This window comes from Squalius cephalus (assembly GCF_949319135.1).
Source record: "Squalius cephalus genome assembly, chromosome: 10".
Taxonomy (NCBI): Eukaryota; Metazoa; Chordata; class Actinopteri; order Cypriniformes; family Leuciscidae; genus Squalius; species Squalius cephalus.
Genome location: NC_137131.1, coordinates 43,592,235 through 43,607,722, shown reverse-complemented (window position 1 = coordinate 43,607,722; position 15,488 = coordinate 43,592,235). Strand labels below are relative to the sequence as shown.

The 15,488-nt window shown below is 39.9% G+C and overlaps 3 protein-coding genes across 4 annotated transcripts in view; 1 reads left to right on the top strand and 2 right to left on the bottom strand.

The window, feature by feature from the left end:
* LOC307165431 (G-protein coupled receptor 4-like) overlaps window positions 1–15,488 on the bottom strand; it is a 706,289-nt gene that overhangs the window by 377,425 nt on the left and 313,376 nt on the right. The gene's annotated exons all lie outside the window — the stretch shown is intronic.
* On the top strand, window positions 337–7,492 carry LOC307165400 (volume-regulated anion channel subunit LRRC8E). The gene is made up of 3 exons (XM_079882995.1): window positions 337–461; window positions 1,066–1,223; window positions 4,295–7,492. Exons 2-3 carry the CDS (start codon window positions 1,083–1,085, stop codon window positions 6,557–6,559), a joined length of 2,406 nt encoding a protein of 801 aa, XP_079739121.1. The 5' UTR covers window positions 337–461; window positions 1,066–1,082; the 3' UTR covers window positions 6,560–7,492.
* cdkn2d (cyclin-dependent kinase inhibitor 2D (p19, inhibits CDK4)) lies at window positions 13,178–15,238 on the bottom strand. Of its 2 annotated transcripts, none has more exons than XM_079883046.1 (3): window positions 15,064–15,238; window positions 14,743–14,933; window positions 13,178–14,022 (listed from the first exon to the last, which is right to left on the bottom strand). In XM_079883046.1, the coding sequence occupies exons 2-3, from the start codon at window positions 14,887–14,889 to the stop codon at window positions 13,660–13,662; spliced, it is 510 nt and encodes a 169-aa protein (XP_079739172.1). In that variant the 5' UTR covers window positions 14,890–14,933; window positions 15,064–15,238; the 3' UTR covers window positions 13,178–13,659. The 2 variants fall into 2 exon arrangements, with proteins under 2 accessions (XP_079739172.1, XP_079739173.1); XM_079883047.1 differs by having other exon boundaries at window positions 14,743–14,898.

Sequence of the window (15,488 nt, the reverse complement as noted above, 5' to 3'; positions counted from 1 at the left end):
GAGTAGCATATATATTCATATTAATGTCCTCACGAGTCGGTTGTCATGATATTTCACTATATTAGAGAGGAAATTTGGCGCCAAAACTGTATAGATACTGTGTAGATTTTAAATTGCTTGTTTACTAATCTGATGACTGTTCGCGCGCGCTGTATACATTCCACAACGGAACGCCAGTCTGGAATATGAAATCTGAACGCTGAATATGAATCTGCTTATAATGAGTGTTGCTGTTGACAGGCTGTCTCATCTCTGACTCATTGAGTTCTCATGATGAAACTCGTTCTGGGAGGCGCTTGAACGCCTGAACGCCCTCAAACAAACCCTGAAGAGAAACTTGTGCTGCTGGAAGTCCTTTAGATGAAGGACAGAGTGTGTGTGTGTGTGTCTAAACCCCTAGAGATGAAACACACTCGTGTGTGTGTGCTGAGAAACACACGCTCTTCGCTTCAGACGCGCAGGTGAGTTGTGCTTTTCTTATCCATATCGGTTTATTATTATTATTTAGGCTGCACGTTTGTAAACGAAACTAGCAATAATACTAGAAGCTGAACATGCCTTCTCATCTGACATCAGCTGCTTTTACCATGAGCAGATTGGGACTGAGAATGTAAAGTCACATCAAACCTGAGAGACACAAAGCTTGTATTCTGAGATGATGATGATAGAGCTATACGTGACTGATCAGGGTTGCTCAACTTCATTATTTTAAGTAGCATAACTGTATTAGCCTATAGGCTACTTATTTTGGTAACACTTTACAGTAAGGTTCATTAGTTATTGTATTAACTAACATGAACTAACAAATATGCAATACATTTGTTACAGTATTTATTAATCTTTTGTTAATGTTAGTTATTAAAAATACAGCTGTTCATTGTTTGTTAGTGTTAGTTCTCAGTGCATTAACTAATGTTAACAAATACAATCTTTGATTTTAATGATGTATGTTTAAATTAATAAGATTAATAAATGCTGACGAAGTATTGCTCATTCTTAGTTGATGTTAACTAGTGAACCTTGTTGTAAAGTGTAACCCTTATTTCTGATGTTCCTAACATTCAGGACTGAATCCGTCTAAGATGATCCCTGTGAATGAGTTCAGGAACATCACGTCAGAGCAGAACCCGCAGTTCCGGGTCCTGAAGCCCTGGTGGGACGTCCTGTCCGAGTATCTGGGCATCGCTATGCTCATGATCGGCGTGTTTGGCTGCACGGTTCAGGTACGACATCTTCAGCTCGCAACATGATATCATGGAAGCTTGATTCTGCCACGGAGTAAAAAACTAAAAAGTAATTGCAACTTTTTTTATCTAGTCAAAGTTGCGATATATGAACTTTAAATTTCACAATTCTGACTTTACTTCTTGCGATAAAAATTAAAAAGTAATTGCAACTTTTTATCTCACAATTCTGACTTTTTTCTTGCAATTCCGAGTTCTGAAAAATAAAAAAATCACAATTCTGGAAAAAAAGTCAAAATAGCGAGATTTAAATTTCTCAATTCTGACTTTATTTCTTCCAATTCCAAGTTCTAAAAATATTAAAAAATTCTGATAAGTCAAAATTGTGAAATATGACCTTTAAATTTCTCAATTCTGACTTTATTTCTTGCAATAAAAAATAAAAAGTAATTGCAACTTTTTATCTCACAATTCTGACTTTTTTTCCAGAAGTGTGATTTTTTTTTTTTTTTTTTTTTTTTTTTTTCAATTCTGTTTTCTGAAATTTTTTTCCTCAAAATTGCCAGATATGAACTTTTTGGCCTGGTTTCACAGACAGGGTTTAGATTAAGCCAGGATTAATCTTTAGATCAACTTTTCTAAACATTGTTTTGGAAAAAAAAAAACATTTCTGGTGTGCATCTTGAGACGAAACAATGGCACTGATATATTTTCAGATCTGTCAGTGCAAGTTTCTTTCAGTTCAGCTCAATAATGCATTTTAGTCTGGGACAAACTTAAGCCTTGTAAACCAGGCATAAATCTCTCAATTCTGACTTTATTTCTTACAATAAAAAATAAAAAGGTTCTCACAATTCTGACTTGTGAATTGTGAGATTTAGGCCTGGTTTCACAGACAGGGTTTAGATTAAGACAGGATTAGGCCTTTGTTTAATTAGGACATTTAAGTAGCGTTTATAAACGTGGCTTAGAAAAAGTCTGGGACTAGACTTAAGCCTTGTCTGTGAAACTGGGGATGAACTCGCAACTGCGAGTTATAAAGTCTGAATTGTGAGATAAAAAGTTGCAGTTAGCTTTTTTATTCCGTAGCTGAAGTTAAGTCAACTCACCTTTATTTATATTATTTATATATCGCTTTTTGCAATACTGATTGTTTCAAAGCAGCTTTACAGTGATAACAGGAAAATAATGCAACTAAGTTTGTTTATAGAAGAAAATAGCGTCATAGTCCAGCTTAAGTGCGTTCAGTGATGGTTCATTTTTGTTGTAAAAAACATATTACTTTAGTGCATTTATCTATACAGATATATATCGTCCAGCTCAGTTCAGTTCTCATATAATGGTGTCAATGCAGGCGGATCAATAATATTGTTGAATATTCCCAACTAAGCAAGCCAAAAGCCATAGTTCGACAAAAAGCAGAAGCAAGCTTTCATGTGATATAGTTGTTACGTCAGATTTACCAAGAATTCAGATATGATGATTCAAACTCTCTGTGTGCTCCTGCTATTATTCACCATCTGAAAAGAAAGTTCACATCAAAATGAAAATTTGTCATCATTTACTCACCTTTATGTCACTTTCTCCCTTGCCTTAAACACCACAGGAACTGTTTTGAAGAATCTTTGAGCTTCTTTTTTCATTCATTGATAGTGGACTGATTTTTACTGCAGCTCCAAAACAAGCACCATCATGGTATCATAAAAGTATAGTAGCATTCGTCCATGTGACTCGTGCACTTTATTCAGAAGTCATGTGATGCTTTGTGTGAGGAACAACTTACATTTATCACTTACATTATTTTCCTCCACCACAGCTTTCAAATCGATTACATTCATAAGGCTTATTTTGGGGTGAACTATTCCTTTGGAAAGTACACATTTTTTTGGTATGTTTATGTTCTTCAGTGGTGTTGGACACTCAACATGTTCCCGGTTCTACATGTAAACACAATATTTTGGATTGTAAATGGGGTAATGAGTCGTTAGCGCTGATAAGATTTGCTCTACAAAAGTGGTGGAACTTCATTATTATATTTAGTTTTCTGCATTTGGGAAGCTGCATTTAAAACCCACAAACAGTCAGAGGTTGTGTGAATGTGCACGGAGCTTCTGATCAGGAGTGTGTGCAGTAAAGAGAAGATTAGACAAGAGCGTTAGCTGATTAGATAAAATCCTGTGAGGTGTGTTTACCATCAGGCTCCGGATCTTTCCATTGTTCTATTAATTTGCCCCCAATTGTTTTCCTCTGGTGCTGTTCGAGTGTCGGTCAAAAAGGACCGAATTTTTTTGTTGGCAATGAAATAAATGTATTATATTTTAGTTTGATAATGTTTTTTTTTATATATATATATATATTTTGTATTTTTGGGGATTTTTTTATACTAAATGATATTTACGCTGTATTTATAATCCATTTATTCACTTTTTGAGTTTAGACCTGAAAATTAAATTTCCAGCTTAAACTGGTAAATTTTGAATGCTTTAGAGCGACAGACTGAAGTTTGATCTCTTTTCAAAGACAACACTTGGCAGATTATTGCTGTAGTGAAAAAAGTTTTAAAAAGTTAACTTAAAAAAGTAACAGAATTTTACGTGTAATGTTATGAAAAATGAACAAAAATACTATTTTCGATTTTTATATGAAATATGTAATTTCAAAATCACGTTTTACTCTAAAAGTGCTAGAAAATCAAAGCCATAAATCTAAACAAGTTGTTTTCCAAATTTGAGCTTGACACCTCAAAAAATGAGCTTTCAGTGAGCGTGTGTTCGGCTGCAGTACCAAACGCTTCCACTAGAGGAAATTCGTCTCCCATTCATTTCCACTCATTTTTGACCGCGAGCAGCACAAGTGTGACTATTTTTTACAGGACCATTTAACCTTCTCGAATCCTGTCCATGATTTATTATTTATTTTTTATGTTCATACAGCAAGTGCCAAAAACTTTACCAAGTTTCATACCATTCCAATGAAGTAAAAAAATAAAAATAAACGTAAAATTTTCCGGTCAAAAATGACCGAAGAGCACCAGAGGGTTAAACGTTCATGATTTGAGTGTTTCATGTATCGTCATCATTGATGCTTAGACAATCTTCATCTCTCCTCAGCTGACGCAAGACAAGATATCTTGCCTGCCGAACCGACTCACGGGTCTCTCTCACGGAGACAGGGATTGCAATCACATACGGCAGCACAAGGAGAACGAGAGCCTGTGGGAATTCGCCATCACCAAACATCTCAGTCCAAACATCGTGGAGGTGTTCGGGAGGAAGAACGGCCTCGACATCCACCAGTACGAGTTTGTCAACCACTTCTGCTATGAACGTGCCGTGCACTGGTACGGCAAATACTTCCCTTACCTTGTCGTCATCCACAGTATGATCTTTATGGTGGCCAGCAGCTTCTGGTTCAAGTTCCCAGGAACATCGTCTAAGATCGAGATGTTTGTAATCATACTGGGGAAATGCTTCGACTCTCCCTGGACCACAAGAGCCATCAGCGAAGTGTCCGAAGAAAGGCGAGAAGAGAGAATGGTCGTATGGAGAAAGAACACAATGACCAAATCAGACACGGGAAACGAAGACGACATGGTGGCTCTAATCCGATCTTCCGTGAAGGATCAGAAATCGGCAGAAACGGCCGCGTCACTCTTGGATAAAAAAGAGGGCGAGCAAGCAAAGGCCTTGTTCGAAAGAGTCAAGAAGTTTCGGACACATGTTGAAGAAGCAGATCTTCTTTACCTCATGTACGTTCTTCAAACGGTGCTCAAAGTCTTTAAATTTGCTTTAATCACTATTTATAGTATCGTTTTGGTCCCGAACATCCAGATTGTGGTGATGTGTTCGGTGCCTCCAGATCTGACCGGCTTTGAGGCGTTCTGCTGCAACTACAACAAAGCACATCTGTTTTCCAAATTAGCATATTGCTACATATGCTTAGTCGGGGTTTATGGACTGCTGTGCATTTATTCACTTTACTGGCTGTTTCATCGACCACTCAAAGAGTATTCCTTTGAGGCGGTCCGCTTGGAGACGGGAATTAACGACATCCCGGATGTGAAGAATGATTTTGCGTTTCTCCTGCACCTTAGTGACCAGTACGATGCCTTATACTCCAAACGCTTTGCCGTCTTCCTCTCTGAGGTGAGCGAATGCCGTTTAAGGCAGATGAACCTCAACAACGAGTGGACGGTTGGTAAACTCCGCGCTCGTCTGTCGCGCAACGCGAGCGAGAGGTTGGAGCTACACTTGTTCATGCTCCCAGGTCTACCGGACACCGTCTTCGAGGTTCCGGAAGTAGAGTCGCTCAAACTGGACATGATTAGCAACGTCACGGTGCCTGGAAGCGTAACGCAGCTCGCGGCCTTACAGGAGATCTCGTTGATCAACAGTCCGGCTAAGCTTCAGCTAGCGGCGCTTAATCACCTGCGCGAGAACCTAAAGGTTCTGCGTCTGACCTTTGAAGGCCCGGATCAAGTTCCCCCGTGGATGTACACCTTACAAAACCTGGAAGAGCTTCACTTAAGCGGCCCTTTGAGCAACGAACTCTCTCGTAGTCCTTCCCTCGACACTTTACGTGAGCTCAAAAACCTGCGCGTGCTAACGTTACGTAGCAAACTGATCAAGATACCACCTAGTATTGTGGACGTTTCCAATCAGCTTTTGCGATTGTGCGTTCACAATGAAGGTACGAGGCTTCAGGTTTTCAACAGCCTAAAGAAGCTGGTTAGCCTAGCCACTTTGGAGCTAACAGGCTGCTGTCTTGAGCGAATCCCAAGCGCGGTTTTCAGTCTTTCCCATCTCCAAGAGCTGGACCTTAAAGAGAACAGGCTCATCACCGTAGAAGAAATCTTGAGTTTGCAGCACTGCCGACGTTTGACGACCCTCAAACTCTGGCATAACGACATTTCCTACATCCCCGAACACGTTAGCAAGCTCCGCGCGCTGGAGACGCTGGACGTCAGCTGGAATAAGATCCACAAGCTTCCACTTCGGTTGTGTTACTGCACTAAACTCAGACATCTGGATCTCTCGCACAACCAGCTGACATCTCTTCCCTTGGAGATCGGCGTCCTGCAGTGTCTCCAGTTCTTCTCGGTGGCCTTCAACTCTCTGGAGAGTCTCCCTGAAGAGCTCTTCTCCTGCAAGAGGCTGAAGGTCCTAGCATTGGGAAATAACAGCATTTCCACCTTGTCCCCACGGATTGGGAATCTGGCTCAGCTGGTTCGGCTCGAGCTGAAGGGAAACAGGCTCGAGTCTTTGCCTGTAGAAATCGCCGACTGTCTCCTACTAAAACTGGCTGCTCTGATAGTGGAAGATAGTCTGATGGACCTGCTGCCTTCGGACGCGAAGGACAGATTGAAGCACAGATAATCACAACACTGGCTCACATTCTTAGTTTTAATGGGAGTATAAATCATACACTGTGAACCCGAAGTGAAAATAGCCAAATGAAATGAGTTAGTTTTGCTCGAAAATGACTGAAAGTTCTTTGTACTTGTTAGAAAAAAGTGAACTCAATGGCCCAGTTTCACAGACAGGGCTTAGACTAAGCAAGGATTAGGCCTTGGTTCAATTAGGTCATTTAAAGGTGGGGTTAGCTATATTTCAAAAATGCTGTTGGACATTGTTGATATTTGAAATCAGTCAATCAAACTCTTCATTGCTCCGCCTCCAAAACTCACAAACCCGAACCCCGATCCCCCTGCAAGCGAGTCGAGCGCACTAACGATGACGCTAATCACTGCATTCACTAGCAGTCGTCAGCGCGACTCTCGCTAGCTGGCCTCCGTTACGCACGCAATCCAAGAGAGGATGTCTGTTAATCATGGCAGAAGCGCAACAATAAAATAATGCTTCACAAAAAATAAAGCGCATGAATGACAAGGAAGCACAAAAAAATGAACGTAAGTACACAATAGTAATTACAAACAAGAGTTGGTTGTTAGTTGCCAACAGCACTAGCTCCAGACACACAATGACACTCAAAAACCCAGTGTTACCCAGTGTTACCCAGTGTTACCCAGTGTTACTCACGTGTGAACCCGAATCAAAGCAACATCCGCGTCTGTTGCCGGGCTTGGGAAGCTTTTCTAATATTAATGCGGGTCCTAAAGCTCTTGCCTTCATTTTCCAGTTATTTCTTCTGAGCTTTTCTCTTTTGTATTGTGTCTCATCTCAAATCTCTCTCTTGCTCGTTCTCTCTCCTCCACCGACATACACTAATGCTGATTGGCTACACACGTTTGTTGTTGTTTGTTTGTGTGTCAGTCCGACTAACTTCCAAACAGCGTTTTTCAAACATTGCTTAACCCAGCGTTAAAGGAGAACTCTGGTTAATTTTAACATTGATCTCATTTTTTTGTAAATTTGGAGTGCTGTCAGTACAGAAAACAATGACAAAAATCGGTGTTGCCTACATCGTGTTATCCTCTTTTTAAAATTTGCACCCTGTGTACTTCAATGGGGCAAGTTTTAAACCTGCTTTTAGCCTCTTAACATCCTTGATGTGTCATTACAAGTGCACAGGTCATGTGAGTGATTCCTTTAGAGTGAACACGGTGAATCTGACTGCAGTAGATGTGAAAGATATGGATAAAAATGATGTTATTTCAGCCAGCGCACATACCTGTATTTACATCCTGTTTTTAGGTCGAAGTCCACAGTAGTTGATTGTCGAGTTCACGCGCGTGATAACCTATGCGCGTGAACTCGACAATCAACTACTGTGGACTTCGACCGAAAACAGGATGTAAATACAGGTATTTGCGCTGGCTGAAATAACATCATTTTTATCCATATCTTTCACATCTACTGCAGTCAGATTCACCCGTGTTCACTCTGAAGGAATCACTCACATGACCTGTGCACTTGTAATGACACATCAAGGATGTCATTGTCATTGTTTTCTGTACTGACAGCACTCCAAATTTACAAAAAAATGAGATCAATGTTAAAATTAACCGGAGTTCTCCTTTAAGTAGCTTTTATAAACGTGCCTTAGGAAAAAATAAAACATTACTGGTGTGCATTTTGAGTTAAAAAAATGGCACTGATGTATTTTTAAGATATGCTTTCAGTTAAAACAGCTCAAACATGCATTTTAGTGTGGGACTAGCTTAAGCCTTGTCTGTGAAACCGGGGGAATAACTGATTGGTATTACGCTGAACTTAAACTGAATGAGTTTTTAGTTCCCAGCATGGATTGCATCAGACTGAGTAAAGATAAATGAATAAATGTTGAAATAAAGTGTTATTTTGTGTGTTTTGCATTTATGTAATGCGAGATGTGTTAGTGTTTAATCCTCTGTTATGTTGGGACTTGTTGGGTTTGTGTTGTGTTGCAGTTTTGAAGGTTATTGTGTTAAACAGGAGAGCGAGGTTATTGCAGTTTTTTAAGACATGTTTTGTACATGCAAATGTATTGTGATAATCTATTTGCTAGTTATATTAGCACATGCAACTGTGTTTAGCTAACAGCTAGTTGTAAAAAAAAGTTAAAATGTTAACAAAATTGAATTTAGCATCTAGTTTGAGTTAGGTCAGTCAACATTTTATTAAATTGCAATTAACATGTTTGTGTTGTACAAAATCTCTTAATTTTAACTTAATTTTGATGATTGCCTCAAATTTGTGGAGTCCTCCCAACTTATTAGGGTTTACAGTGTAGCTGATTTATTTGATGACATTGATGATATGAGCAATGATCAAAACTCAATGAAATTCACTGTTTACAGCAATTAAGTTTTTGTGAGTTATACAAGCACAATTCTACCTACACAGATAAGGTGGGTCCTGTGACAGTCATTGTGTTTATGGCGTGAAGCAATGAACTTTCACCCGACAGACTCGACAGACTAGATCACGTCTGAAATCACAGACTCTCTTGAGTTGGCACTTATTTTGAATAAGTAGGCCTACTTGCGTTGTGACAGCTAAAAAGTAGATTATATATAGCATGAATGTGTGTAGTATGAATGAAATTCGGACGTACCGTTTTTGTCATGTTGTCATTATCATGTGACCTTCCAGCGTCAGTTTGACGCTTCACTGCCATTCATAAATCCTCTCCCGTGGCCTCATGGGATAGTAAAGTGTCCATCATATGCAAACTTCAGAATCTCACCAGAAGAAGCAGGTCATCCAGGTACTTTTTGCCTACTATTGTACGAGCACTGTGAATTCGGACATATTCCCATACTGTGTTGTCTTATACTGTTTTTCACCTTATATATATGGGGAAGTATGAGATTTGCGGACACAGATTTAGACAGGAGCCCAGTCCTGTTCCTGCAGAGTTCAGATTTCCAGCACACCTGTCTGTAATTAATTATCAAGTGTTAATGAATATTCTAATTAGCTGGCTGATTAAAGTTGGAGCTGAACTTTGCAGGAAAGTAGATCTCCAGAATCGACAGTCTCTCAAAATGAAAATCTATCAAAAATGATTAGTGTGTTCATGTGCAAACACAGTGTTAAAATAATAGAACACAGCAGTTTGAGTTTGGAAGTAAATATGACATTAATTTTCCCAAAGGGGAATTTATTCTTAAAGTCCCCGTGTGGTGAAAATCAAGCTTTTAATGTTGTTTATATGTCTATAGATGTAATAAGACAAACCATATGCAAATTGATAAGTCAACACCATTGCTGTGTCACAAACTACCTTGTAACCAATCAGATCAACGTGTGATCGCCAACGAGTGGATCGCTGAGTGAGTGAGTGGAGGCGGGGCTCATTTGCATATTCATTGAACCGCGTATACTAAATGAGGCAAGGGTGTCAAGTTACATTCAAGATATTTTAGGGCATGAAGAATTTAGATACAATTATTGACTACAGGGGGACTTTAAATGTGTGTATGTATATGACTATTTTGCAATAAACAACAAAATTTGTTTCTACGCACAATCAACATCTTTAAATCAATCGTTTTTGTCCAATTTTCAACTACTTTTTAGCTTCAAATCAAAATTTTATTGTGTCAGAATATTACAAATAATGTAATAAACCTCGTAGCTGTTTGGTTTGCTTTGTTTTTTAATCCCTATATGGAAAAAATACTTCTGGAACCAACGCCACTGAAAAGTACGTGGGCACTGTTGCACTCATGCTAACATTGACACTATCAGAAATATGGTCCGCTGGCCATAAGAACAGATGAGATGTAGATGAGATTAGCGCTAGTGGGTTTCTCCTGATGTTTTGAGCAGCTGTGGGCTCTTTCCCACCGAGGGAATGACGAACACACTCGAGGTCACTGATCTACAGCTGCTACAGTGGAGAATCCTCATGCTGACACACACATGATCCCAGTGCTGTGTGTATCTTTAGCCTGAATTGTTCCTGTATTTCTAGTTTTTGTTTTTTCAATAGTATTTAAGATCAAGATAATCTATTGTAAGTAAGTTCACTCAGGTGTTTAAACGTGAACACATGAACAGATCTGATTAGAAATGAATGCAGCTTTTCTTTATAACAACACACACACACACACACACACACACACACTGAAATGCAATTCTTAACAATGAAACTTCTTTTGTGTTGTTTCCCAATGGTAGGTGTGGCTGAGCAAGTGGAAATTTCCACATATGTGTGTGTGTGTGTGTGTTTGTAATACCTGGACAAAGCTGCTAACATTCCTTTTCATATCATTCACATTCACTTCAGCCAACCTGAGCTGTAAATGTCACGTGACTTCTGACTCTTGAGCACAGGAAATGATGTCATGACATCACAAGAGTCCCAAACCCTTCACTATAGTGACTATCCTGAGCTTTGATGTCAAGGTCAGCTCATTCAAGAGCCTCCAAAGCAATATCATGACATAGTTGTAAATCAAAGTTACTTGCACAAAACTGAATTGTCAGAATATGCAAATTGCAAAATGCAGTAAGCCAATCGGCAGACGCTTCAGTGGCTCCCTCTACTGGCAGATTAGTTGTAATCATTTTGTTTGGGTGTGAACTTGAAGAAACATGTCTTTGGAGGAATGGAGAGAATAAAAAGAAGTCTCTATACTCTTTTACATGTTTTCAGACTGTGGATCATTTAGTCTTTTCTTTGATACAGATTCATTCGATGAGCATATTCTACAACATTCATAAAATCAGCAAAACAATTTCACTACTGAAAGACTGCATTACTTTTCTTGGTAGCAAAATGGTGGATGTCTGGACCGCCGTATCTGCTAAAGATGGTCTGAAATACGGTGTGATGTAGATGTATACAGTCTCATCAGTATGTTTACAGATGAATATGTTCGATGGATGTGTAGACTCTTGTTTTTTATTCTACAGTATTAGTTTGAAAGGGTTCATTTTTTGTGCACATTGGACTTCCCCCTTTACAATAAAGATTAGTCATTCTTGTTATGCAAAGAATTTCTTTGGCAAACAATTGAAAATATAATTAAAAAACACAAGCAGTCCAAATTTGGTGTATTGAAGGTCATTGTGTACGAATAATAAAGTGTTTTGTTGTGTGCATGTGATGAATGTGTTGATTTTGAGACATCTATGAAGAGGTGATTGTAGTGTATCTCAGAAGAGGAACTGCACAGGGTTTGGAATAAATGCACTTAGTATCGAGAAAAGAGGGTTTTGTGTACAGGTTGAGGAACTAGTGATGCTAAAATGTAATATTCATTGTGTTGCAGGTCTGGTTAAATACTGTAATAATGTCATTGACTATGCATACAATCACCTGAAGTGAACAAAAGTCCTCCTAAAACTGGAAGTAATTTCAATCCACAAGAAAATAAAGTTGAAGCTTCAGCTCATCAGGCCTCCAGTGTTTGTCCAGTCGGTTTAAACCCCATTAAAGGCTTCAAACTGTTATTTTCAGAGGATGATTTACTCACGTACGCTAGTATATGGACTTTGTCCGGTGATCTCAGACACTCACTGTTTATGAGTGACAGCTCTGATTGTTGGCACGATTGATGAAGTCAAGCATTTAACAATTTGTTTAATCATCTACTGGTCTTTTCCATATCAGATGTCAAGCAGTAATTGATGCATTAGAGAGAATTGCTCATTAAAATGACAAACTCAGTATTGCGCATCAGATACAGTGAGAGCTTTGCTGCTGGATGTTAGAAGTATCCTGAGAGTTTGGCTTGATTCCAGTGAGCAAACAAACCCGCCATTGTGTTTGCGTCCTCTCCGAGTTGTAGTTTCCCCCAGAGAAACAGACTGTCTGTTGAAAGCAAAGCTCTGTGAAAGCACAATGTTTGCCTTGTACAGTCGCACACATTCCTGCGTTGGGTAATTGTGCCGTACAGGGTCACCTTGAGCACATACAGACGCACCTTCAGAGATGACATGGAGGCGACACTAGACTCAGTGAAACTCATCATATGATTTTACCGTATAGTTAGTGATAATATGATTGTTTGAGAATGTTCTCAAACTGCTCTGATGAGTCCTGAAATAAAGACACGTAACATGACGAACACGTGTCCAGTGTTTTGTTTTAAAATCCCTCTGCATGTAGTCAATATTTTTTTCTTCTAACCCAGCTTTGATCTCCAAAATGACATTTAAATGTTGTTTCCTAGAAAAAAAAATATTCTTCACACCTTTAAATCTTGAATGTAACTCGACACCCTTGCCTCATTTAGTATGTGCGGTTCTATGAATATGCAAATGAGCCCCGCCTCCACTCACTCACTCAGCTCAGAGATCCACTGGTTGCCGATCACACGTTGATCTGATTGGTTACAAGGTAGTTTGTGACGTCAGAAACACCAGCGATTTCAAAGCGTGTTTTTGAGACTGTCTTTGGTTCACTGCAGTTTTAAGGAGGAAATACTCAGCAATGCTGTCGACTTATGAATTTACACATGGTTTGTCTAAAAGCATATTTAAAAACACCACATAGACACATAAACAACATTAAAAACTGGATTTTCACCACAGGGTTCTTGATTAAGAAAAATATGATCATCTCAGTAGCTATGACATGACTAACAATCCAGACAAGTTCAAAGTGAGTTTTCAGTTTATTAAACAGCTTAATAAATAACATTTGAAATACCACAGTAAACATAACGTTAATATACAATTCTTCAATAAATAAGTAAAATAAAAATTCATAGACTGTTATTTACAGATGATGTTAACACTCCAACCACACTCGCACACAAAACGAGAATTCATCAGTGCACGGATGGCTGGGAATAAATTTACAGGAATAAAAATGTTAACAGTTCAAGTTTCTGCACAGAAATATTTAGCAAAATACCAAAATTAAGTCATTTACATATGTGCCTGGCAAACCCACACGTGACTGAAGGAGAGCGGCTCTCTTTGAATCCAGTGCAGGGATTTGCTCTGTGCAAAACTGGCGCTACACATTCCAGCTAATATTATGAGTTCAACTACCAACTATGGAAACATATATCAACATCCAACATATTAAAATAAATTACAAAATGCTAATGAGCGCTCCAACAGCGTAGAGTTCTTCAATTCGAACTGCTCGCCATCAGGTGCTCCAACAGCTCCACGATCTCCGGAGCGCAGGCGTCCCGGGCCACGTCCAGCGGTTTGGACCCTGAGTTGTCCTGGTGGCCCAGGTTTGACAGCGGGGCCAGGAACTCCACCACGTCCCAGTTGCTCTCGCGGATGGCGATGTGGATGGGTAACGCGCCGCTGTGGTCGGGGACATTGACTGAGGCGCCGTAGTCCACCAGCACTCGCACTGTGTCCAGGAACCCCGTGCGGGCCGCATCGTGCGCTGGGGTCACGCCGCAGCGGTCCTGGACGTTTGGGTCAGCGCCGTGGTCCAGTAACACACACGCCACACTGGTGCAGCCCATCATCATCACCTACAGCACACCAAACATCTCATTATGTGCTTTATAAATGATAACTAGTGGTGAAAAATGGGTCGGCTTCTTAGGAAGCAAAAATATCTGACCTCAGGTAAAGAGTTTGTTCACCCAAAAATGTTAATTATCGCATAATTTACTCAACCTCAAGCCATTCTAGGTGTATATGACTTTCTTCTTTCAGCCAAACATAATCAGAGTTATATTAGATAATATCCTGGCTCTTCCAAGCTTTATAATGGGAGTGAATGGTATTTTCTGGCTTCAAAATCTCAGCTACATTCACTCTCATTATAAAGCTTGGAAGAGCCAGGATATTATATCTAATATAACTCAAATTGTGTTCGGCTGAAAGAAGTAAATCATATACACCAAGGATGGCTTTATAGGTCGAATTATAGGATGATTTTAATTTTTGGACGAACAAACCCTTTAAAGCAAGGACAAAACGCTAGCTCTACCATTCCTGTTTAATGAAAATAAGACATTGTTACATCATTAACTATTTAGTTCCTGTTTGTATTCTTTAGTTTTACTTTTTGATGTACTTTCTGCGTTAATTCGATCATATTGCTGAGCAGAAAAGTAAATAACCGATGATTGACAGCGGTCACTATGACATCATCGCAGTCAGATGGTAAAGGCGGAAAGGAAAGCGAAACAAACAGTTCTGTGTGTAATAATACTGTGTTTTAATGCTGTAAATGAGTAAATCACCTGCAGTGCGGTTTTCCCGAACTCATTGAGCGTGTCCGGTTCGACCCGGTGATCCTGGAGAATCCGCCGGACCGAGTCCACATTCCCCTGAGCCGCAGCCGTGCTGAGACTCTTCCCGCAGGACCCGAACCCGTCCAGAACCATCATCTGAAACACCTGGACCGACACGAGCCAGAAACACAAGGGCAGATCTGAGACAAACGCGAGAAAAGAAGTCCGTGATGCGGAACATTAACGCGAATCTCTCTGAAGAACTGATTAAACGGTATCAATAAACGTCACGGTCAAAATGAACGTATGAACACCTTTTAAGGCGCTTACCTCTTCGTTGCTGTTTGTGGATTAGTGACCGTTGGCTGTTTATCTGTGTTTACACAAATACGTCAAAACAATCATATATATATATGCTCTGCTCGCGGTTGCGCCTTTACATTGCGCGCTTCGTCGGCAACAGAGCTGCATGACGTCAAGAACACTTCGACCAATCAGAAACCACACACGCCAACACGGCTGCCATAATTGGACAAAAGGGAGGAGTGCCGATAGGCGTTGCTACAGTATCGCCGTGGTAACTGCGCCAGCGACCAATGAGAATCAAGAGCGCAGAAGGCGGGCAATTTGAGAAGGTTTGTTTGTAAACTGTAGCGTTCATTCACAGAGTGTGGGAGTGTGGAAAAAGAGCGGGCCTTCGTGACAGAGTCTACAGGAGACCCAGTTATATGTCATGAGGAACAACACAGCAGTTA

Bases quoted from the DNA above. Each gene is read 5' to 3' on its own strand.
- LOC307165400 (XM_079882995.1), top strand. From the start codon at position 1,083: ATGATCCCTGTGAATGAGTTCAGGAACATCACGTCAGAGCAGAACCCG. The intron at 1,224-4,294 runs GTACGACATCTT...ATCTCTCCTCAG, and splicing joins TGTTTGGCTGCACGGTTCAG to CTGACGCAAGACAAGATATC.
- cdkn2d (XM_079883046.1), bottom strand. From the start codon at position 14,889: ATGATGGTTCTGGACGGGTTCGGGTCCTGCGGGAAGAGTCTCAGCACG. The intron at 14,023-14,742 runs GTGATTTACTCA...GGTGTGCTGTAG, and splicing joins TCGGGAAAACCGCACTGCAG to GTGATGATGATGGGCTGCAC.